This window comes from Bos grunniens, chromosome X, assembly GCF_055505025.1.
Source record: "Bos grunniens cultivar Pamir isolate PY7600 chromosome X, Bosgru_T2T1.0, whole genome shotgun sequence".
Taxonomy (NCBI): Eukaryota; Metazoa; Chordata; class Mammalia; order Artiodactyla; family Bovidae; genus Bos; species Bos grunniens.
Window position 1 is genome coordinate 37,195,184 of NC_141194.1, and position 24,316 is coordinate 37,219,499.

At 43.2% G+C, this 24,316-nt stretch overlaps 1 protein-coding gene and 1 pseudogene across 3 annotated transcripts in view; one reads left to right on the forward strand and one right to left on the reverse strand.

Moving 5' to 3' along the window:
- Positions 1 to 24,316, reverse strand: part of SRPX (sushi repeat containing protein X-linked) — a 144,622-nt gene that overhangs the window by 31,431 nt on the left and 88,875 nt on the right. For all 3 annotated transcript variants that reach the window (XM_086387677.1, XM_086387678.1, XM_086387676.1), the window contains 3 exons: positions 23,913 to 24,034; positions 22,984 to 23,163; positions 20,303 to 20,436 (listed from right to left, as the gene is read on the reverse strand). In XM_086387677.1, coding sequence (XP_086243803.1) covers positions 20,303 to 20,436; positions 22,984 to 23,163; positions 23,913 to 24,034 — 436 coding nt within the window. The remainder of the gene's footprint in view (positions 1 to 20,302; positions 20,437 to 22,983; positions 23,164 to 23,912; positions 24,035 to 24,316) is intronic.
- Positions 733 to 13,674, forward strand: LOC147340154 (peptidyl-prolyl cis-trans isomerase D pseudogene; annotated as a pseudogene).

The window sequence follows — 24,316 nt, forward strand, 5'->3', positions numbered from 1 at the left end:
CCCCACCTGATGCCCTGCTTTCTTTCTTTTTTTAACAATTGGTAACCTGGGTTTGGTGGGTGCCACCCAATTCCCAGGTGGCACAAGTGGTAAAGAACCCACCTGCCAATGCACATAGACCTAAGAGACAGAGATGCAGGTTCAATCCCTGGGTCGGGGAGATACTCTAGAGGAGGGTAGTATGGCTACCCACTCCAATATTCTTGCCTGGGAAATTGCATGCACAGAGGAGCCTGGTGAGCTACAGTCCATGGGGTCGCAAAGAGTCACACACAACTGAAGTGACTTAGCACATATGCACGCCTGCACCAGCAGACACCACTTGATGACCTGGCTCTGGTGGCTGGAGGGATTACAATGCTGGGTCACACGTGACTGTAATAGTTTTTGCTGGGCTACCACATCCAGGTCATTGCAGAGACAGCAAACTAAAATACACCCCCAGTTTCTGTGAAAGAGGTCTCATTTTTTCTCCTGGATCTTCAGCCTTAAGGACAGGTTTCAGGCTTGGCACACATCTTGAGACCTACAGAGAGGCTCTCAGGGAATACATGCCAGGGACACCATTTTTGTGCTGTCCCTCTGGACAGTCCCTCTGCTATGCCCAGGCAGGGGAGGTGATACATAGCCTCACCCACTACAGACTGAGGCTCCTGTCCCTTCCAGACCAGAAAGCCTATTTGGGAAAATTTGAGAGTTGCCTGAAATGTGCCCTCCCAGTACCACCCAGGCATGGCCCGAGTCATTGCCCTACCCATTCTGGAGTGTGGCTCCCAGCTGACAGGAGGAGTTGGTGAGAATACCTGGAAGCTGTACAACCCAGCAACTCTTAACTGAGAGGCGGGTGAGCAGAGCTGATGGCTGCCAGGGCAAAGAAAGTGGCCCTGTGCGGCCAGGGAACTTGATATATGAGTCGGCTTGAGTCAAGGTCACAAACTAAGAGTATCCGTGGCATTGAAGGTGCTTTTCCCACTGTGCCCAGGAATGGAAAACCATTCACAACCTCACTTATAACTGAATACTACCTTCAGACCACCTGACCAAGGAACTGAAGCCTAACACAAAGGAAGCTGTATCACCCATCCAACAGCCCTGCTTATGGTGCATCTGAACAGAACACAGACTGTAGCTTTCTCTGTCTGCAGAGCAAAACTGGTGTCCTTACCTAGGCAAAATATTCAGTGCACACTCTTGTTTGACTTGGGTCCCCAGACCATGAGCCATGCCAACTCTGGGTCCCTTCCTGCTGCTTTGCCAGAGGAGGGAAGCTAATTCATAGCCGCACCTACAGCTGGGCATATTACCCAGTCTAAAGCATCTAGTAAGCCTGAGGAGAATCTAGAATTCATGAAGCACATCCTACAGCTGCATTTGGGCAGGGGACTAAGATGGCAGACCTACCCAGCTGTTCCCAGTCTATGGCACACCCCTGCCACCAAGCTCAGAGCTCAAACCGATGCTTCAGCCAACCAGATCCTAGCAGCAAGCCCCACCTTCCCAAGGATGTTACCAGCAGATATGTCCAGAAACCTAACAGAGCTGACTGAAGAACTGTCTCTGCCAAAGTAAACCGGAACTGTCTGGAAAAAGAGATCACTTACTCAAATGAACAGATACCGATAAAAAGAATCAAGGATCATGAAAAAGCAAGTATGTCTGATACCACCAAATGTAATTAATAAAGGGCCAATAACTGACCCTAAGAAATTGGAGAGCTATGAACTTTCAAAGAATTCAGAATAATTCTCTTAAAGAGGTTTTGTGAGCTATAAGAACAGACAACTAAATGAAATTAGAAAAATGAACAGGAGTTTGACAAATATAAACCATGAAAAAAAAATCATACATCTGAATAATAAAATAACTGACAAATTCAATAGAGAGCCTCAAAAGCAGATTCAACTATGCAGAAGAATAAGAAACCTGGGAAACAGATAATTTGAAATTATCCAGTCAGAGGAACAAAAAGGAAAAATAATGAAAAAGATTGAAGAGAGCCTAAGGGACTTATAGGACACAATGAAAAGTATTTGCATTCTGGGAATTCTAGGAGAAGGAAAGGGACAAAAAGTGTATTTCAGTAAATAATGGCTGAAAAATTCCCAATCCTTGGGAGAGAACTAGACATCTAGATCCAAAAAGGATGCCAAATAGATTGAACCCAAATAGGCTACACCAGGACATATTATAATTGTCAAAAGACAAAAACAAAGACTTTTTAAAGCAACAAGAGAAAAGAGAGAAGTTACATACAAGGGAACCTCCATAAGACTGAGTGAGTGAGTGAAGTCGCTCAGTCATGTCTGACTCTGCGACCCCGTGGACTGTAGCCCCCCAGGCTCCTCCGTCCATGGGATTCTCCAGGCAAAAATACTGGAGTGGGGTGCCATTTCCTTCTCCAGAGGATCTTCCTGACCCAGGAATCGAATCCAGGTCTCCCGCATTGCAGGCAGACGCTTTACTGTCTGAACTGAAGGGTTTAGAGGCCGTCAAATGGACATGACCTATAAAGGCAATTTTGATGGTTTTACATAGAAATGACCTCTAATGAAAGAGAACACAAATGGGAACTATTTGAGATACATTTCTATGTAAAATGTAGTTTGCACATAATTCAGCATTTTAAATGAGCACTCTGCAACCGAGACCAAACCATAAGACTACCATAAGACTACCAGTGGTTTAATAATGGAAATTTTTCAGACCAGAAGAGAATGGTATGACATATTCAAAATATTGGGAGGAAAAACTGTCAACCCTAGAAATTCCATATCCAGTAAAGCTCCCCTATAGAAATGAAAGAGACACAAATATTTTTCTGAAAAAACAAAAGCTGAGAGAGTTCATCACCATTAGACCTGCTTTACAAGACTTCTTTGAGTGGAAGTACAGTCAGTCGTCCATATCCACAAGTTACAGATCCACAAATTCAACCAACCATGGACCACATACTATATGTAGAACCAGAAGATCAATGTATATGGAGCCCATAGATACAGAGCACTGACAATGGGATGTAAGCATCCACGGATTTTGGGGTCCACAGTGAGTCTTCCAACCTATCCCCTGTAAGTACTGAGGAATAACTATAAAAGGACAATAACTAACATCATAAGAACATAAGAAGGCAGTGTAAAACTCACTGGAAAGGGGGAAACTTAGTCAAAGTTGAGTTCTGTAATATGGTAATAGTGGTATGTAATTCACTTACAGCTTGAATTTAAAAGTTAAAAAACAACCATGGTAGACAGAGACAAGATGGCAGAGTAGAAGGATGTGAGCTCACCTCTTCTGATGAAACCACCAAAATAACTAACTTCTGAACAACCAACAAAAAATGCTGCCGCTGCTAAGTCACTTCGGTCATGTCTGACTCTGCAACCCCATAGACGGCACCCCACCAGGCTCCCCCGTTCCTGAGATTCTCCAGGCAAGAACACTGAAGTGAGGTGCCATTGCCTTCTCTGCAAAAAAATGCTAGAACCTATCAAAAAAGATACCCTACATCCAAAGACAAAGAAGGAGCTACAAGATGGGGGGGCGGGGTAGCGTGCGCACCCACGCGCCTGTGTGCAAAAGTGATTAAATCAACTCCTGGCCATCAGGTGGGCGGGCCACAAACTGGAAAATAATTACACCACAGAAGTTGTACACAGGAGTGGAAGTTCTGAGCCCCACATCAGGCTCCCCAGCTAGGGGGTCTGGCAACAGGAAGAGGAGCCTCCAAATCCTCTAGTTTTGAAGGAAGTGGGGTTTAATCACAGGAATTCCATAGGACTGGGGAAAACAGAAACTCCACTTTGGAGGGCACACACAAGGTCTTTGGCACACCAGGAACCAGGGAAAAGAAATCAGTGACCTCATAAAAGACTGGGCCAGACCTACCTGCTAGTATTGCTAGTATTGGAGGGTTACCTGCAGAGGTTAGGGGAGGCAGCTGTGGCTCACTGTTGGGACAGACAATTACAGCAGTAGTTCTCAGGAATATACATCAGCATGAGCCCTGCTGGAGGCCACCATTTTCTTATCAAGACCTGGACCCACCCAACAGCCTGTAGGCTGAGTGCTAAGATGCCTCAAGCTAAACAACCAACAGGACAGGAAAACAGCCCCACTTGTGAGACTATTTTAAGTCATCCTGAGCACACAGCTGCCTACTAAACACACCCCTTGACAGGACCCTGCCCAGGAGATGGACAAGACCCAGCTCCACCTACCAGTAGGCAGGAACTAATCCCTCCCACCAGGAAGCCTGCACAAGCCTCTTAGACTGCCTCATTCAAAACCAGACAGACAGAAGCAAGAACTACACAGCCTGTAGCCTGCAGAGTGGAAACTGCAATCAGAAAATTAGACAAAATGAGACAGCAGAGGTATATGTCCCAGATGAAGGAACAAGATAAAACTCCAGAAGAACAAATAAGTGAAATGGAGATAGGCAATCTGCCTGAAAAGCAATTCAGAGTAATGATGGTAAAGATAATCCAAGATCTCAGAAAAAGAATGGATGCACAGATAGAGAGCACCTCAATATATAAGGCAAATACTAATAGACATAAAAGGAGAAATTGACAGTAACACAATAATAGTGGGGGACTTTCACACCCCACTTTCATCAATGGATAGATTATCCAGACAGAAAATCAATAAGGAAACCCAGGCCTTAAATGACACATTAGACCAGATGGAATTGATATTCATGTAGCATTTCATCCAAAAGCAGCAGAAAACACATTCTTCTCAAGTGCACCTTCTACATAGATCATAGAAATGTTTTCTTAGATCAGTCTCCCAAGGCAAAAGAAATAAAAGCAAAAATAAACAAACAGAACCTAACCCAATTTATAAGCTTTTGTGCAGCAAAGGAAACCACCAGCAAAATGAAAAGACAACCTACAGAATGGGAGAAAATATTTGCAAACAAGGCCAACTGACAAGGGGTTAATATTCAAAATAGCAAACAGCTCATACAACTCAATATAGAAAAAACAAACAGCACAATCAAAAAATGGGCAGAAGACCTAAACAGACATTTCTCCAAAGAAGACATACAGATGGTCAATAAACACATGAAAAGATGCTCAACATTATTCATTATTATAAAAATGCAAGTCAAAACTACAATGAGGTATCACCTCACACTGATCAGAATGGCCATCATTTAAAAAATCTACAAACAATAAATGCTAGAGAAGATGTGGAGAAAAGGGAACCCTCTTGTACTATTAGTGGGAATGTAAATTGATACAGCCACTATGGAGAACTGTATGGAGGCTCTTAAAAAAAAAAAAATCTAGGAATAAAAAGTCTACAAATAATAAATGCTAGAGAGAGTGTGGAGAAAATGGAACCTTCCTACACTGTTGGTGGGAATTTAAATTGGTACAGGGATTATGGAGAACAGTGTGGAGGTTTCTTAAAAAACTAAAAATAGTGATACTCCTGGGCATACATCAAAAGAAAAACGTGGTTTAAAAGGATACACACACCACAATGTTCATTGCAGCACTATCTACAATATCCAAGACATGGAAGTAACCTAAATGTCCACTGATGAATGGATAAAGAAGATGTGGTACATATATACAATGAAATATTATTCAGGCATAAAAAGAATGAAATAATGCCATTTGCAGAAACATGGATGGACCTGGAGTTTATCATAGTGAGTAAGAAAGAGAAAGACAAATATATGACATCACTAATATGCAGAATCTTAAAAGGTGACACTACAAAGCAGAAGCAGACTCAGAGAATGAACTATGGTGTCAGGGTGAAGGGTGGGGAGAGGAGAGAGTGCAGGTTGGACAGGTACACACTGCTATATTTAAAATCTATAATCAACAAGGACCTATTGTATAGCACAGGGAACTCTGCTCAATTTTTTGTGATAACCTAAGTGCGAAAAGAATTTGAAAAAGAGTAGATACATATATACGTGTATATATATATATATATATAACTGCATTACTTTGCTGTACATCTGAAAGTAACATTGTTAATCAACTATAATCCAATATAAAACATTTTTTCAAAGATACAGAAACTTAAAAGAATACCTAACATGGTAAAAATAACTAAAATTACAATAATCTGAGGTATACAATATTAAAGTTATGAAGTATACAATATTAAAAACTATGTAAATTGTAACATCAATAACCTAAAACGGGAAGGGAGTATAATTTAAAGTATAAAGCTTAGGATTTGATTGAAATTAAGTTGGTATTAGTTTAAAATAGTGTGTTATAATTTAAGGTTTTTTTGTTTGTTTGTTTGTTTTTAATGTAAGCCTCATGGTAACAGCTTCCCAGGTGGTACTAGTGGTAAAGAACCTGCCTGCCAATGCAGGAGACATAAGAGATGTGGGTTCGATCCCTGGGTTGGAAAGATCCCCTAAAGGAGGGCATGGAACCCAGTCCAGTATTTTTGCCTGGAGAATCCCATGGACAGAGGAGCCTGATGGGCTATGGTCTATAGCGTCAAAAAGAATCAGACATGACTGAAGTGACTTAAAATGCATGCTCATATGGTAACAAGAAGGGAAAAACCTGAATTACAAAAAAGTATGATAAAGTCAAAGCATACTAATACCACACAGCATCAAAACACAATAAAAGAAAAGAAGAAATAGCTGATCTATAAAACAATCAGAAAACAATTAACAAAATGGCAGTATCTTATTATTTATCAATAATAACTTTAAATGTAAATGGATCCAGTTCTCTAAATGAGAAATCAAATGGCTAAATGGATTTTTATAAAAGATCTAATGATATGCTTATTGCAAGAATCATTTTGGCCTTCAAGACATACAAAGGAAATGTAAAGGGATGGAAAAATAATTTAAGCAAACAACCCAAAAAAGTCAGGAGTAGATATATCAGACAAAATAGGCTTTAATTTTAAAAATGGTAAAAGGAAACAAAGACGGTCATTATATAATGATGATAGGATCAATACATCAAAAAGTTATAATGATCATATTTACGTGCCCAACATTAGAAAACTGAAATTCATAAAGCAAAAACTGATAGACCTAAAAGGAGAAATAAACAGGACTTTAAAACCCCACTCTCAACAATGGATAGATCATCTAGACAGAATCAATAAAGAAACACCAAATTTGAATAACTCTATAGACCAAAAGGGGCTTCTCAGCTGGCACTAGCGGTAAAGAACTCACCTACCAGTGCAGGAGACATAAGAGACATGGGTTTGATGCCTGGTCAGGAAGATCCCCTGGAAGAGAGCATGGCAACCCACTCCAGTATTCTTGCCTAGAGAATCCCATGGACAGAGGATCCTGGCGGGCCACAGTCCATAGGTTCACAAAGAGTCAGACATGACTGAAGTGAGTTAGCATGCACAGACTAAATATACAAAACAGACATACACAGAATAGTCTATCCAACATCAGCAGAATACACATTCTTCTCAAGTGCAGGTGAAACATTTTCTAGAACAGACCATATGTTGCTGCTGCTGCTAAGTCGCTTCAGTCGTGTCAGACTCTGTGTGATCCCATGGACAGCAGCCCACCAGGCTCCCTGGGATTCTCCAGGCAAGAATACTGGAGTGGGTTGCCATTTCCTTCTTCAATGCACGCACGCATGCTAAGTCACTTCAGTCATATCTGACTCTGTGCGACCCTATGGACAGCAGCCCACCAGGCTCCTCCATCCACAGGATTCTCCAGGCAAGAATACTGGAGTGGGTTGCCATTTCCTTCTCCAGACCATATGTTAGGCCACTAAATAAACAAGTCTTAGAAAATTTAAGACAGAGAAGGCAATGGCACCCCACTCCAGTACTCTTGCCTGGAAAATCCCATGGATGGAGGAGCCTGGTAGGCTGCAGTCCAAGGGGTTGTGAAGAGTCGGACACGACTGACCGACTTCACTTTCACTTTTCACTTTCATGCATTGGAGAAGGAAATGGCAACCCACTCTAGTGTTCTTCCCTGGAGAATCCCAGGGATGAGGGAGCCTGGTGGGCTGCCGTCTATGGGGTCACACAGAGTCGGACATGGCTGAAGCGACTTAGCAGCAGCAGCAGAAAATTTAAGAAGACTGAAATTATACCAAGTATCTTCTCTGACCACAGTGGTACAAAATAAGAAATCAATAACATGGGGTCGCTAGGAGTCGGACACGACTGAGTGACTTCCCTTTAGCTTTTCACTTCCACACATTGGAGAAGGAAATGGCAACCCACTCCAGTGTTCTTGCCTGGAGAATCCCAGGGACGGGAAAGCCTGGTGGGCTGCCGTCTATGGGGTCGCACAGAGTCGGACACGACTGAGCAGCAACAAGAGGAAACTGAAAATTCATGTATACATGGAAATTAAACAACACTCTCCTGAATAACATATGGATCAGGAAGAAATTAAAGGGGAAATAAAGTATCTTGACACAAAAATGGAGACAACATATGAAAACTCAAATGCACAACAATAAAAACCAACATTAAAAAGCAAGAAATTTCCCAAATTAACAACCTAATTATGCCTTAAGGAGCTAGAGAAAGAAACTGAACCCAGAGGGAAGGAAATAAAGATTAGAGCAAAAATAAATGAAACTGAAAACAGAAAAACAGTAGAAAAGATTAACCAAACTAAGAGTTGGTTCTTTGAAAAATAAATTAAATTGACACTCCCTTAAACTAAGGAAAAAACTAAATCAACAAAACTGTAAATGTCAGAGAATTACAACTGATACAACAGAAATACAAAGTTCATAAGAGGCTATTATGAATAGCTCTATGCCAATAATTCGACAACCTAGAAGTGGAAAAATTCTTAGAAACATAAAAACAATCAAGAGTGAATCATGAAGGAATGGAAAGTCTGAATAGATCAATTACTAGTAAGGAGATTAAATCAATAAAATAATAAAAAAATTAAAAATCCCCCAATGATTAAAGCCCAGGACCAGATAGCTTCACTAATGAATGTTACCAAACATTTAAAGAATGTTTGTAAAGAATTGACAGTAACCTTGAAACCCTTCCAAAAACAGTAGAAAAGGAAGAAATATTTCCAAACTCATTTTATGAGGTCAACATTACCCTGATAGCAAAGCCAGAAAAAGACACTATCAGAAAAATACAGATCAATATCCCTGATTAGTATGGATGCAAAATTTCTCAAAATATTAGCAAACTGAATTCAGCAGCACATTACAAGGATAACTCAGCATGACCAAGTGGAATTTCACCTAGAATGCAGGATGGCTCAACAGACACAAAATCAATGATATATCAGATTAATAGAATGAAAAAATCACCCCAATAGATGGAGAAAAAGCATTTGACAAAATTCAACTTATGTTCATGATCCTTTTAAAAAAAGTTTTTGGTATAGAAACAAAGTACCTAAACATAAGAAAGGTCATAAATGACTAGTCTACAGCTAACATTATTCTCAGTGGTAGAAGGCTGGGACAATCTATGAAAAAATGCTAGGCATTTTTACACAAGTGGGGATGGGGGTGGAGAACAGTCCTGAAGCTTGTACAGAACTACAAAAGACCCCTAAATAGCCAAGCAATTCTCAAAGAATAGAACAACAACAACAAAAAAAGAATATAGCAGGAGGCATCACATTTTCTGATTTCAAGCTATACTATAAAGCTATGGTACTTCAAACAGTATCAGTTCAGTTCAGTCACTTAGTCATGTCCGACTCTTTGCGACCCCATGAATTGCAGCACGCCAGGCCTCCCTGTCCATCACCAACTCCCGGAGTTCACTCAAACTCATGTCCATCGAGTCAGTGATGCCATCCAGCCATCTCATCCTCTGTCGTCCCCTTCTCCTCCTGCCTCCAATCCCTCCCAGCATCAGGGTCTTTTCCAATGAGTCAACTCTTTGCATGAGGTGGCCAAAGTACTGGAGTTTCAGCTTTAGTGTCATTCCTTCCAAAGAACATCCAGGGCTGATCTCCTTTAGAATGGACTGGTTGGATCTCCTTGCAGTCCAAGGGACTCTCAAAGTCTTCTCCAACACCACAGTTCAAAAGCATCAATCCTTTGGCACTCAGCTTTCTTCACAGTCCAACTCTCACATCCATACATGACCACTGGAAAAACCATAGCCTTGACTAGATGGACCTTTGTTGGCAAAGTAATGTCTCTGCTTTTGAATATGCTATCTAGGTTGGTCATAACTTTACTTCCAAGGAGTAAGCATCTTTTACTTTCATGGCTGCAGTCACCATCTGCAGTGATTTTGGAGCCCAAAAAATGAAGTCTGATACTGTTTCCACTGTTTCCCTGTCTATTTCCCATGAAGTGGGACCGGATGCCATGATCTTCATTTTCTGAATGTTGAGCTTTAAGCCAACTTTTTCACTCTCCTCTTTCACTTTCATCAAGAGGCTTTTGAGTTCCTCTTCACTTTCTGCCATAAGGGTGGTGTCATCTGCATATCTGAGGTTATTGATATTTCTCCCGGCAATCTTGATTCCAGCTTGTGCTTCTTCCAGCCCAGCGTTTCTCATGATGTACTCTGCATATAAGTTAAACAAGCAGGGTGACAATATACAGCCTTGTCATACTCCTTTTCCTATTTGGAACCAATCTGTTGTTCCATGTTCAGTTCTAACTGTTGCTTCCTGACCTGCATACAGTATAGTACTGGCATAAAAACACATCCTTACCCGCCCAAAAAAGCAAATGGGAAGGAATTGGGAGCCCAGAAATAAACTCAAGGATATATAGCCAACTTGTATTTGACAAAAGAGCCAAGAATACTCAATAGAGAAAAGTCAGTCTTTTTAACAACTAGTGCTGAAGAAACTGGATATTCACACGTAAAAAAATGAAACTAACACCTTAGGTTATACTTCTTACAAAAATGAGCTTGAAATGGATTAGAGACTTAAATAGAAGATATGAAACTATGAAATTCCTAGATGAAAAAACAGGAAAAAGAGCTCCTTGATATAGCTCTTGGCAATGATTTTTGGATATGACACCTTAAGCACTAGCAACAAAATGAAAAAACAAAAAACAAACAAAAAAACAAGTAGGATTACATGAAACTAAGAAGCTTCTGCACAGTAAGAGAAACTATCAACAAGTATAAAGACAACCTACAAAATGGGAACAAAAAACACTTGCAAGCCATTTATCTGATAAGGGATTAATATCCAGAATCGCTAAAGAACTCATTTAACTCAACAGCAAATAAATGATTCAATTTTAAAATGGTCAAAAGGCCTGAACAGACATTTCTCCAAAGAAAATATATGAAAGGCCAACAGATACATGCTAAGTCGCTTCAGTCGTGTCCGACTCTGTGTGATCCCACAGACGGAAGTCCACCAGGCTCCCCCGTCCCTGGGATTCTCCAGGCAAGAACACTAGAATGGGTTACCATTTCCTTCTCCAATGCATGAAAGTGAAAAGTGAAAGGAAGTCACTCAGTCATGTCCGACACTTAGCGACCCCATGGACTGCAGCCCACCAGGCTCCTCCATTCATGGATTTTCCAGGCAAGAGTACTGGAGTGGGGTGCCATTGCACAGATACATGAAAAGATGCTAAATATTACTAGTCATTAAAAAGCAAATCAAAATCATAAGACAACACCAAATGCCTATTAGAAGGGCCATCATGTTGATGTATGGCAAAACCAATACAATACCGTAAAGTAAAAAATTAAAAAAAAAAGGCCATCATTAAAGAGACACATAACAGCACAGCTGGTCTACATGGATGCAGTGTGCTGTGCTGTGGCCATGCAGTGCTCTGCTGCTGCTAAGTTACTTCAGTCGTGTCCGACTCTGTGCGACCCCATAGACATCAGCCCATCAGGCTCCCCGTCCCTGGGATTCTCCAGGCAACAACAGTGGAGTGCGTTGCCATTTCCTTCTCCAATGCATGAAAGTGAAATGGGAAAGTGAAGTCGCTCAGTCGTGTCCAACTCTTAGCAACCCCACGGACTGCAGCCTACCAGGCTCCTCTGCCCATGGGATTTTCCAGGCAAGAGTACTGGAGTGGGGTGCCATTGCCTTCTCCATGCAGTGCTCTGAGTCACTTGCAAATGGTGTCCTTGGGCCACAATGTTGCACTTGTCTCCTCCTCACCCCAGTTAAGCACTCCAACCCCAGTAACCCTCTAGTCTTCTTCAATCTGGATATTAGAGGGGAACAATATGGTCTAATTGCCTTAAAATTGCTTGCAGATATTATGCCCCAAACTGCATACATTTTTCAAGCATTGTGTACAGGAAAATTGTGTACAGAACACTTACCCAGGTGGTGGTAGTGGTAAAGAACTCCTGCCAGTGCAGGAGACATAAGAGACATGAGTTCAATCCCTGGGTCAGGAAGATTCCCTTGGAGAAGGAAATGGCAACCTACTGCAGTACTCTTGTCTGGAAAATCCCATGGATAGAGGAACCTGGTGGGCGACAGTCCATGGGGTCGCAAAGAGTTGGGCATGACTGAAGTGACTTAGCAGTCAGGTACAGGAGAAACGGGCATTGGACTCACTACTGGGAAACCTCTCTATTTGAAAAAAAAAAAAGTCGCTCAGTCGTGTCCGACTCTTTGCAACCCCATGGACTGTAGCCCGCCAGGCTCCTCCATCCATGGGATTTTCCAGGCAAGAGTACTGGAGTGGGTTGCCATTTCCTTCTCCAGGGAATCTTCCCAACCCAGGGATCGAACCTGGGTCTCCCAGACTATAGGCAGACGCTTTACCGTCTGAGCCACCAGGGAAGTGGTGAAATTGAAAGGATGCCCTTTTCATCAAATCAAGAAATTTATGATTCAGGGTGGAGACTTCTCCAATTAGAATGGGACAGGTGGAGAAAATATTTATGATGAAAAATTTGAAGATGAAAACTTCCATTGTCAGCATAATGAGGCGGAATTACTGAGCCTGGCAAATGCAGGCTGCAAGATAAGCGATTCTCAGTTCATCACGACAGTTCCGACTCCTCACTCATGGGAAACACGTGTTGTTTGGGCAAGTGATGAAAGGAATGGGTGTGGCAAGGATTTGGGAAAATGTGGAGATGAAAGGTCAAAAAACTGCCAAATTGTGCATTATTGCAGAATGCAGAAAACTGAAGGAAGGGGATGATTAGGGAATATTCCCCCAAGATAGTTCTGGTGACAGTCATCGAGATTTCGGAGGATGCAGATGTAGATTTAAAAGATGTAGATGAAATTTTATCAGTAACAGAACACTTAAAAAACATTGGAAATTCTTTATTCAAATCCCAGAACTGAGAGATGGCCATTAAAAAAAAGTACACCAAAGTTTTAAGGTATGTGGAAGGCACAAAAGTTGCAGCTGAAAAAGCACGTGGATCAAAGCTGCAGCCTGTTGCTTTAAGCTGTGTGCTGAATATTGGAGCTTGCAAACTGAAGATGTCCACTGAAAATGTCTGATTGGCAGGGAGTGGTTGACAGTTGCTTGGAGGTCCTTGAAACAGATTCAGCAAACACCAAGGCACTGTACCATAGAGCCCAAGGGTGGCCAGGATTCAAAGAATACGATCAAGCATTGTCTGACTTTAAGAAAGCCCAGGAGATGGCACCAGAAGATAGAGCTATTCAGGCAGAATTGCTGGAAGTCAAACAAAAGATAAAGGCACAGAAAGATAGGCTGCTCTGCAGCCTATGCAGAAATGTTTCTTAAGCAATTCAGTTTTGGTTAAGTATTGGAGAGTCAGTTCCTAGGTAGGCTGATAAGAAGTCCTGAGGAGGAGAAAGGGGTCTGGAGTTTTCAAGGAGGAGAAAAGGACAAAGGGTTTTTTTCTTTAAGCCCAGAGCAGATGATTATACAACAAAACAACTCATATTGCTCAAGGATATGTTTTCCCTTAAACTCTGTACCAATGATTATATAACAACAATGTATCCTGCTTGAAGACATGTTTCTCCCTTTTGAGAAACTTCTGACTAATCCTGTCATTTTAAAATATATATTATGGGAGCAGCTCTGGTAAAATCTTTCTATTGTTAGTTCTAATCCCATTATCTTAAAATGTATATTGTGGGAGTGGGTCTGGTAAGACCTTTACAACCCTGAGACATTCTTTTGACTTACTGCAATAACCAATTAAAAAAGTATATAACTCCCTTGCTAAGACTAGCAAGGGGGGCACTCTCTGTTCCCCTCTGATGTCTATGTCAGAAGCTTTCTCTGTCTCTTTTCATACTTTAATAAAACTCTGCTACACAAAAGCTCTTGAGTGATCAAGCCTGGTCCCTGGTCCCAAAGCTAAATCTTTGGAGATCACGAATCCGACACTTTTCACCTTAAGCTGTCAGTATGCGTTGAATTACTTAAGCAAATAAATAATAAGGGGAATAATAATATAGGGAATAAGAAAATTTAAGGGTTTATCTATTATGTATGATCCTTAATGTGTTTGCTTTGATGCTTCAGTTCCCCCATTGTTTCAGTTAAGTTCAGTCACAGAGTCATCTCCGACTCTTGGCAACCCCATGGACTGCAGCATGCTAGGCCTCCCTGTCCATCACCAACTCCTGGAGCTTACTCAAACTCATGTCCATTGAGTCAGTGATGCCATCCAACCATCTCATCCTCTGTCGTCCCCTTCTCCTCCTGCCTTCAATCTTTCCCAGCATCAGGGTCTTTTCCAATGAGTCAACTCTTCACATCAGATGGCCAAAGTATTGGAGTTTCAGCTTCAGCATCAGTCCTTCCAATGAATATTCAGGACTGATTTCCTTTTGGATGGACTGGTTGGGTCTCCTTGCAGTCCAAGGGACTCTCAAGAGTCTTCTCCAACACCACAGTTCAAAAGCATCAGTTCTTCGGTGCTCAGCTTTCTTTATAGTCCAACTCTCACATCCATACGTGACTACTGACAGTCTACAAAAACTGATAGGGATTCAGTCTTAATAAACCAGTGCTACAAAAGGGGGAAAGAAAAAGACATGTAACAAATGCCATTGAGGACATACAGAAAAGGGAAAGCTTATGTACTGATAATCACAATGGTGTGATCACTCACCTAGAGCCAGACATCCTGGAATGTGAAGTCAAGTGGGCTTTAGGAGCCATCACTAAAAAACAAAGCTAGTGGAGGTGATAGAATTCCAGTTGAGCTATTTCAAAACCTGAAAGATGATGCTGTGAAAGTACTGCGCTCAATATAGCAGCAAATTTGGAAAACTCAGCAGTGGCCACAGGACTGGAAAAGGTCAGTTTTCATTCCAATTCCAAAGAAAGGCAATGCCCAAGAAAATTCTCAAACTACCGCACAACTGCACTCATCTCACACACTAGCAAAGTAATGCTCAAAATTCTCCAAGCCAGGCTTCAACAGTAGGTGAACTTCCAGATGTTCAAGCTGGATTTAGAAAAGGCAGAGGAACCAGTGATCAAATTGCCAACATCCGTTTGATCATCGAAAAAGCAAGAGAGTTCCCAGAAAAACATCTACTTCTGTTTTACTGACTATGCCAAATCCTTTGACTGTGTGGATCACAACAAACTGTGGAAAATTCTTCAAGAGATGAGAATACCAGACCACCTGACCTGCCTCCTGAGAAATCTGTATGCAGGTCAGGAAGAAACAGTTAGAACTGGACATGGAACAACAGACAAGTTCCAAATCGGGAAAGGTGTACATCAAGGCTGTATATTGTCACCCTGCTTATTTAACATATGCAGAGTACATCATGAGAAACACTGGGCTGGATGAAGTGCGAGCTGGAATCAAAACTGTGGGGAGAAATATCAATAACCTCAGATACGCAGATGACACCACCCTTATGGCAGAAAGTGAAGAACTAAAGAGCCTCTTGATGAAACTGAAAGGAGAGAGTGAAAAAGTTGGCTTACAACTCAACGTTCAGAAAAATAAGATCATGGCATCTGGTCCCATCACTTCATGGAAAATAGACGGGGAAACAATGGAAACAGTGACAGACTATTTTCAGTTCAGTCGCTCAGTCATGTCCGACTCTTTGCCACCCCATGAATCACAGCACGCCAGGCCTCCCTGTCCATCACCAACTCCCGGAGTTCACTCAGACTCACGCCCATCGAGTCAGTGATGCCATCCAGCCATCTCATCCTCTGTTGTCTCCTTCTCCTCGTGCCCCCAATCCCTCCCAGCATCAGGGTCTTTCCCAATGAGTCAGCTCTTCACATCAGGTGGCCAAAGTACTGGAGTTTCAGCTTCAACATTGGTCCTTCCAATGAATACCCAGGATTGATTGCCTTGAGGATGGACTGGTTGGATCTCCTTGCAGTCCAAGGGACTCTCAAGAGTCGTCTCCAACACCACAGTTCAAAAGCATCAATTCTTTGGCGCTCAGATTTCTTCACAGTCCAACTCCCACATCCATACATGACTTTATTTTGGGGGGATCCAAAATCACCGAAGATAGTGACTGCATCCATGAAATTAAAAGATGCTTGATCCTTGGAAGAAAAGTTATGACCAACCTAGATATCATATTAAAAAGCAGAGACATTACTTTGCCAACAAAGGTCTGTGCAGTCAAAGCTTTGGTTTTTCCAGTAGTCATGTGTGGATGTGAGAGTTGGACTATAAAGAAAGCTGAGCACTGAAGAATTGATGCTTTTGAATTGTGGTGTTGGAGAAGACTCTTGAGAGTCCCTTGGACTGCAAGGAGATCCAACCAGTCCATTCTAAAGGAGATCAGTCCTGGGTGTTCTTTGGAAGGACTGATGCTGAAGCTGAAACTCCAATACTTTAGCCACCTGATATGAAGAAATGACTCATTGGAAAAGATCCTGATGCTGGGAAAGCCTGAAGGCAGGAGAAAAGAACGACAGAGGATGAGGTGGTTGGATGGCATCACCGACTCAATGGACATGAGTTTGAGTAAGCTCCGGGAGTTGGTGATGGACAGGGAAGCCTGGCGTGCTGCAGTCCATGGGGTCACAACGAGTCGAAAACGACTGAGCGACTGAAGTGAACTGATGTCCTGTTGGTGGGAATGTAAATGGGTGCAGCCACTAGGGCAAACAGTAAAGCAGTGCCTCAAAAAAATTAAAAACAGAACTACCATGTGATCCAGCAAGTCTACTTCTGCATATTTATCCAAAGCAAAACACTAACTTCAAAAGATATAAGCACCCCCATGTTCTCTGCCGCATTATTTACAATAGTCAAGCTATGGAAACAACCTCAATGTCCCTTGATGGATGAATGGATGAAGAAAATGATATATATAAAATGCAATATTTGTTCTTGTTTAGTCACTAAGGCTAAGACACTAAGTTGTCTGACTCTTGTGACTCCCATGGACTATAGCTCGCCAGACTCCTCTGTCCATAGGATTCTCCAGGCAAGAATACTGGAGTGCATTGCCATTTCTTTCTCTGGGGGATCTTCCTGACCCAGGGATCAAACCATGTCTCCTGCATTGGCAGGCAGATTCTTTACCACTGAGCCACCAGGGAAGGCCCAATAAATGTTCACTGAAATGCAAAACAAATGAGACCAGGGGAAATACCAGGCTAAAAAGGTGCATTTTATTTTTGACTGATCATTTGGAAAGGCTGCTCCTCTCTGATTTGATTTAGTTGGCAAGTCACAAATAAAAAAGATCTGTAGGTCCTTAGCAGATGGCATTCTCACTGAGTAAGCACAGCTTGGCAGCTGGAATGAGGCTGCCCCTCTTATGTGAGAAGTTCACTACCCAGACCGAGGAAGTGTATCTCTGCTGCCACAAAACGGAATGAATTCTTGCCATTTGAAACATGCATGTACCTTGAGAGCATTATGTTAAGTAAGTCAAAGAGAAAACATCATATGATCTCTCTTACATGTGCAATCTTAAAAGAAAAACCCAAAGAACTAAAACAAATTGAGCTCATGGATATAGAGAACAGATTGTCGTTTTCGAAAGTGGGGGCTGGGGCTGGGCAAAATGGGTGAAGGGTGTCAAAAGGTACAAATTTCTAGTAATAAAATGAAAAAATTATGGGGATGTAATATACAGCTTGGTGACTCTAGTTAATAAAACTATATTGTAGATTTGAGAGTAGCTAGGGGAGTGGATCCTGAAAGGTCTTATCACAAGAAAACCATTTTTAGTAACTATGTATGGTGATGGATGTTAAATGGACTACTGTTACGGTCATTTTGCAATATATGCAAATATTGGGTCATTATGTTGTCCACCTGAAACTAGTATGTTAGATGTCCACCATACCTCATTTTTTTTAAAAGAAAATGTTCCAGTCCTCTGAGCTGGTCCTTGGCAAGAACCATGATCTGCTCAACCACATGCCAGGAAGTCTTATCAGTAGCAGCAGTGGCAATAAGGAAACAAAGAAGTAATTGAAGATGAATGATGACTAAATGGGAGAAAGAAAGTTTAAACTCCTCAAGTATGAGAACACCAAGTTTTTATTACAGTTCCACGGAAATATCTCTGTATGGGGTGATAGAAGTGGGAGAAGAATGTAAAAAAAGGTAGAAATAAACATTCTTATTATTCTAACAATCACATAAGCCAATCAAACCTTTCTTTGAAGGCTCTGCTTAAAATGCCAATGTAAATATGTTGGAAGGGGGAGGTCACATATCAATACCTTGATATCAAGTATCCTAACCAACTAGTTGATTAGTAACTTAGCAAGTACTTGAAGGAGTAGGCTAGACTAGGGCAGGGGTCAGCAGACATTTTGTGTACAGGGCCAGAGAGTAAAGACTGTAGGTTTCATGGGGCTGGCTGGTCTCTGTTTTAATGGTGCCACTGTGATGCTAAAGCAGCCATAAAGAATGCACAAATGAGCAAGCCTTGGCTGCGTGTCAATACAATTTTACTTACAAGTGCCATAGTTTGCCCAACAGAGAAAAAGCAAGTTGTTTGTCTTTTTTATTTTTCCATGGAAATAAGAAGAGGTCGGGAAATGTATAGTTATGGGATACAGCCTCCAAGGCCAGTTCCCCACACAATGGAGTGTTGTGGCCTTGTGCTACCCCAAGAGCAAGCCCCTACCTGGGACAAGGGGACATAAGGTGGAGGTCAGGTGGCAGGGATTGGAGGTAAAGACGAGATAAATTAGGTTCCTATCAAGGGAGCCCCAAACTTTTTATATGGCTCTTCAGAGTTCATGGGAAGTCCAAGTACATGTGGAGAATAAACAAAGTTTTATTATTCAATGTCTTAAAGCTGAAAGTTAAATTGTAGCCTTCAATTAAACCAAGATTGTTCTGAACATCTGGTTCTGTTTACTGTCGTGTGTGTGTATGTGTGTGTGTGCACAAGCATGCACTCAGTCATGTCTGACTCTGCAACCCCATGAACTACAGTGCGCCAGACTCTTCTGTCCATGGGATTCTCCAGGCAAGGATGCTGGAGTGGGTTGCCATTTCCTTTCCCAGGAGATCTTCCCAACCCAGGGATTGAACCTGCATCTCTTGCGTCTCCTGCATTGGCAGGCGGATTCTTTACCACTAGCACCACCTGGGTGAAACATTTCTCCCAAAATATGCAGCACCACATCTATGACCCAACTCAGCATCCCACCTCTTCAATCAGATTGGCCACTCTTATTGACAACATGCTTCAGGACAAAAATCAAGCAAGTTCTAATTCAATCCTTTCAGTTTCTGGCTTTTTTTCCCCTCCCATAAAACATTGGTTGCCTCATTTTGTAGCTACAAAACTTACACAGCTAAGAAGGGCACATTTCCTAGAAAAGCCACCCCCCAACTCTGAAGTTCTTAGGAGTCACCTGGAGGTCTTGCTAACAGGTAGTTTCTGATCCAGTGTGTCTTGGGTGGGGGCTTCAGAATTTGCATTCCTAACAAGCTCCCAGGCTGACACAGCTAGTCCATGGACCACGGTTCAGAGAACCGCTTTTCTGAAAGATGCTCACCCCTCTCTGAGGAGCTCTGTGGGAGCTGGGGAAGCTCCCTGCAGTGGCATGTGGAGCCTCAGGGCCCCTGGACTCTTCTCAGTTCTTGAGTCAGCCTTCTGGGTAAATTACAGATAGATGGCCTCCCTCCCAGGCATACCCTGGCCGGGTTCAGCAAAGACAATTTGTTCTTTGGCTGAACCTGGACAACATGTCAGTTAGGCTTATTAGTGAAGACAAACAAACCTCATTATTTGGAAAACGATTGTGTTAGCTCTGGGGTGTCAATGCTAATCAGGTTATAGCCCAGACCCAGAAATGAATGGTGGGAGTTCTGAAGTGCAAGTTCCTAAAGTTCCCAGGAAATGGATTAAGAACTGAATCTAGCCTTTGCTTTTTAATGAAATGGCCAGGCCCTTCCTGTTCAGAGGCCTCCCTTCTGCCTCGGCCCTGCTGCCAGGACTCACCTGGAGCATCCCCAGCTGCAGCCGGTAGAGGAGGTTTCGGGCTGTGGGGGTGGACACAATGAACAGTCTCCTTTTCTCATAAAACTGATCCAAAAGTGCAGCTGCTGTTCTCACGCCGACATTGACATTCATGGCTGTAATCAGAAACAGTCAGGTAGGTCAGAAACCCTCTACTGCTTCCGGCTCAATACATACAGCCTGTGATGAGACACAGAAACATATGTGTAAGAAGTAAACCCCGAGGTAAAGACTCAACTAGAAGTCTTCAGTTTATTCAGGAGGTGGTCCCAAAGAGCACTCAGTTGGGGAGTGGGGATGCGTGTTAGTTTCCTCCTGCTTGTGGTCAACTCATCACCACAAACCTAGCGGCTTAACACACATTCTCTTACAATTCTGGCAGTGCGAAGTTTGGGACGGGTTTCACTGGGGTCAAGTCAGGGCTGTTCACAGGGCTGTGCCCCCTCCCCCGCTGCCCTCAACCCACATGCCCTGGGGGAACATCTGTTTCCTTGCCTTTTTCCAGAATCTTGGCTCCTAGCTTTTCCTCCACCTTCAAAGCCAGCAGCATAGCAGCTTCCAACTTCACTCCTCTCAGAGCAGTCCCACCTCCCGCTTATTAAGGATGCTTGGGATTCCATTGAGCCCACCTGGGTAATCCACGTGCTTTTCCCCCATCTCAAAATCCTTAATTTACAACTTCAAAGGCCCCTTGGCTACGTAAAGTAATACATTCACAAGTTCTGGGGATTACGAAGTGAATATGTTTGCAGGGCACTGGAGGTGGGGAGCATTACTCTCCTACCCTAGGAAATGAGACAGGGAAGTAAAGAGGGATGTTCTTTGTATTTTAATAAAATCTAAGAGCCTCAGGCACTTAGCTGTTGATGCATGTATCTGTGTCTCTATCTCTCTAAGATTAAAGGGAAAGCATGAAGATGAGAAAGTACTGCCGCTGCTGCTGCTAAGTTGCTTCAGTCATGTCTGACTCTATGCGACCCCATGGACTGCAGCCCACCAGGCTCCCCCGTCCCTGGGATTCTCCAGGCAAGAACACTGGAGTGGGTTGCCATTTCCTTCTCCAATGCATGGAAGTGAAAAGTGAAATTGCTCAGTCATGTCCGACTTAGCGACCCTATGGACTGCAGCCTACCAGGCTCCTCTGTCCATGGGGTTTTCCAGGCAAGAGTACTGGAGTGGGGTGCCATTGCCTTCTCCGGAGAAAGTACTAGGAAATGAGAAAAAGTGGAGTACAGAAATAGAAGCCATGTCCAGAATTTTCTGGCTAGTCCAAATGTCACACTATGATCACTATCCAGCCCAATTTTTGTTCCTCAGTAATAACAGCTGACAGTTATTGAAAGTTTAGTTTCATTACTGTTGCTGTTATCCAGGCTAGAATATTGGAGTGGGTTGCTATTCCCTTCTCCAGGGGATCTTCCCAACCCCGGGACCATATGCCAAGCCTTGCTCAATTCCATTGTTCAATAGATGACCTCATTTCATCCTTTCAACAGCTCCAGGAGAAGGTAGAGTATTTGCTTCCTCATTTGACATTAGGAGCAAAGATCCCGAAGGCCCAAGATCTGTGGGACTTTCCAGCTAGTGCTGCAAAGCAGGGGCTCTATCATCTGTACATATTAGCGCACTGGCTTTGGAGAGAGGAACAAGGGTTCAGTTCAGTTCAGTCGCTCAGTCGTGTCCGACTCTATGCGACCCCATGAATTGCAGCACGCCAGGCCTCCCTGTCCATCACCAACTCCCGGAGTTCACTCAAACTCATGTCCATCGAGTCAGTGATGCCATCCAGCCATCTCATCCTCTGTCATCCCCTTCTCCTCCTGCCCTCAATCCCTCCTGGCATCAGGGTCTTTTCCAATGAGTCAACTCTTCGCATGAGGTGGCCAAAGTATTAGAGTTTCAGCTTGAGCATCAGTCCTTCCAATGAACACCCAGGACTGATTTCCTTTATGATGGACTGGTTGGATCTCCTTGCAGTCCAAGGGACTCTCAAGAGTCTTCTCCAGCACCACAGTTCAAAAGCATCAATTCTTCCGTGCTCAGCTTTCTTCACAGTCCAACTCTCACATCCATACATGACCACTGGAAAAACCATAGCCTTGACTAGACGGACCTTTGTTGGCAAAGTAATGTCTCTGCTTTTTAATATGCTATCTGGGTTGGTCATAACTTTCCTTCCAAGGAGTAAGCGTCTTTTAATTTCCTGGCTGAAACTACAGATGCTTTTTTGTTTGGGTTGCATGAGGTTTTAGTGGTGGCAAGCAACTCCTCATTGTGGCATGTGGGATCTAGTTCCCTGATCTAGAACCTTGGCCCCCTGTATTGGAAGTGCGGAGTCTTAGCCATTGGACTGCCAGGGAGGTCCCAAGGGTGCAGACTTTGCTAATTCATAATGCTGCTGATTTATAATGAACCCTGGGCTCCTACCTCCAGCTTGCTCCTTAGAGGACATGTGAGATAAATCAGCAGATGAGCAGAGGTGAAGGAGGAGAGTGGGAAAGATGGGCTGCCCAGTTACTGGAGGACTGTTTTCATCCAACAGATGAATATGGCTGGCCCTGAACCTTTCTAAGTATATAGAACAAAAGGCTCCCTGTCCTGGAAACCAGAACCAAAGGGGCTTCAGGGTCTGCTGCTGGCTGGAGAGAGAGCTGCCCTCGTACCTGTGCAGGTGGGCTCAGTGCCAGACCAAGCCAGGTTGGACTGACATACTCGGGCAGAGCTCCCCTGGAGCTCGTAGCCTCCGACGCAGGAGAATTCACACACAGCCCCATAATTATCGCCGTCACTGGAGCACTTCATGTAGCCGTTCTCTGGGGCATGGAGCTTGCCGCAGCGTCTCACTGTGTGGGACACAAGCCCAGAGGGTGCTCAGTGCTGAGTGCCCCCCCTCCACCACCACAAAGCAAGCAGGGAAGGGGAGGAGTCAGAAACACCAGCTTCTACACTGGGCGGGTGTGTAGGGAGGGGCAGGTGTGGCTATCTGCCAGTGGGTGGACCTTGGGAGGGTCACTGTTCAAACCAACAAGACCACTGAGATAAACTGATTCAGCTCCCTGTGGTCTAGATGAGGAGGTTGAACCCAGAAGAGGAAGGAGTAAAGATGGCTAGCTATTAGTTATCCAAACCATGAAGCTCAAAGTAAACCTTAAAAAGCTTTTTTGCCTAAAGGTTCTGGAACACCAAGAACACGGTCGGCTGGTGGGCTACCTAAGGGGCTCCTAACCTCCTTCATAGCAGGACTTATATAGGCTTTGGCTGGTCACTGAAGCCCAGGAGTGGAAAAGCTATTAAATACTATTGTTCTGGGACAGCCAGCGATGGGCTCATGTGAGATGAGCTTACTGCTGTCTTGGACTCCTTCAATCATCTGCCTGCACTCAACCTCATCTGGATTTGAATTGTAAAATTTAGGCAGTGAGGTGGCACCCTTCCCCTAGCCTCATGATCAGAGGCAAATCCAGAGCTGGCAAGTCTTCTTCTGACAATGGGCACTCACAGAAGGTTCTGGCTTGAGTCTCTGCTTCCCTTTGTTCTTAAAAAGAGAGGACAAAAAAAAAAAAAAAAAAAAGCCAAGAAGCAGTCATCTTACCTCTTACTTTAACTCGAAATTGGCAAGTGCCCTTGTTCTCGGCTCTGTCATAGACTGTGTACTGGATCTTGTGGTCTCCTTCTGGAAAATGCGAGCCTGGGGGTGGGCCTTTTAGAATAACACTTAAAGGGGGAAAAAATCAGAAACACCAAAGATGATCGCTGTAGGCCCTAACAACAATCGGGCCGTGATGGCCTAAGGATCAAAGAGGACCATCATGGGTGTTTGTTGAGCACCCATTCTGTTCAAGACACAGAGACTCCAAGGGACTGCCATTAGGCCAGTTTTTTAATTCTCAAAGAAGAGAATTTCCTGAGCTTTACTTTGTTTTGGAAGTGCAGTTTGAGACCAGAAAATGGAAGTCCCCAGTTCCTGGGAAAATCAGACTGGTTTTTCTTTTGGGG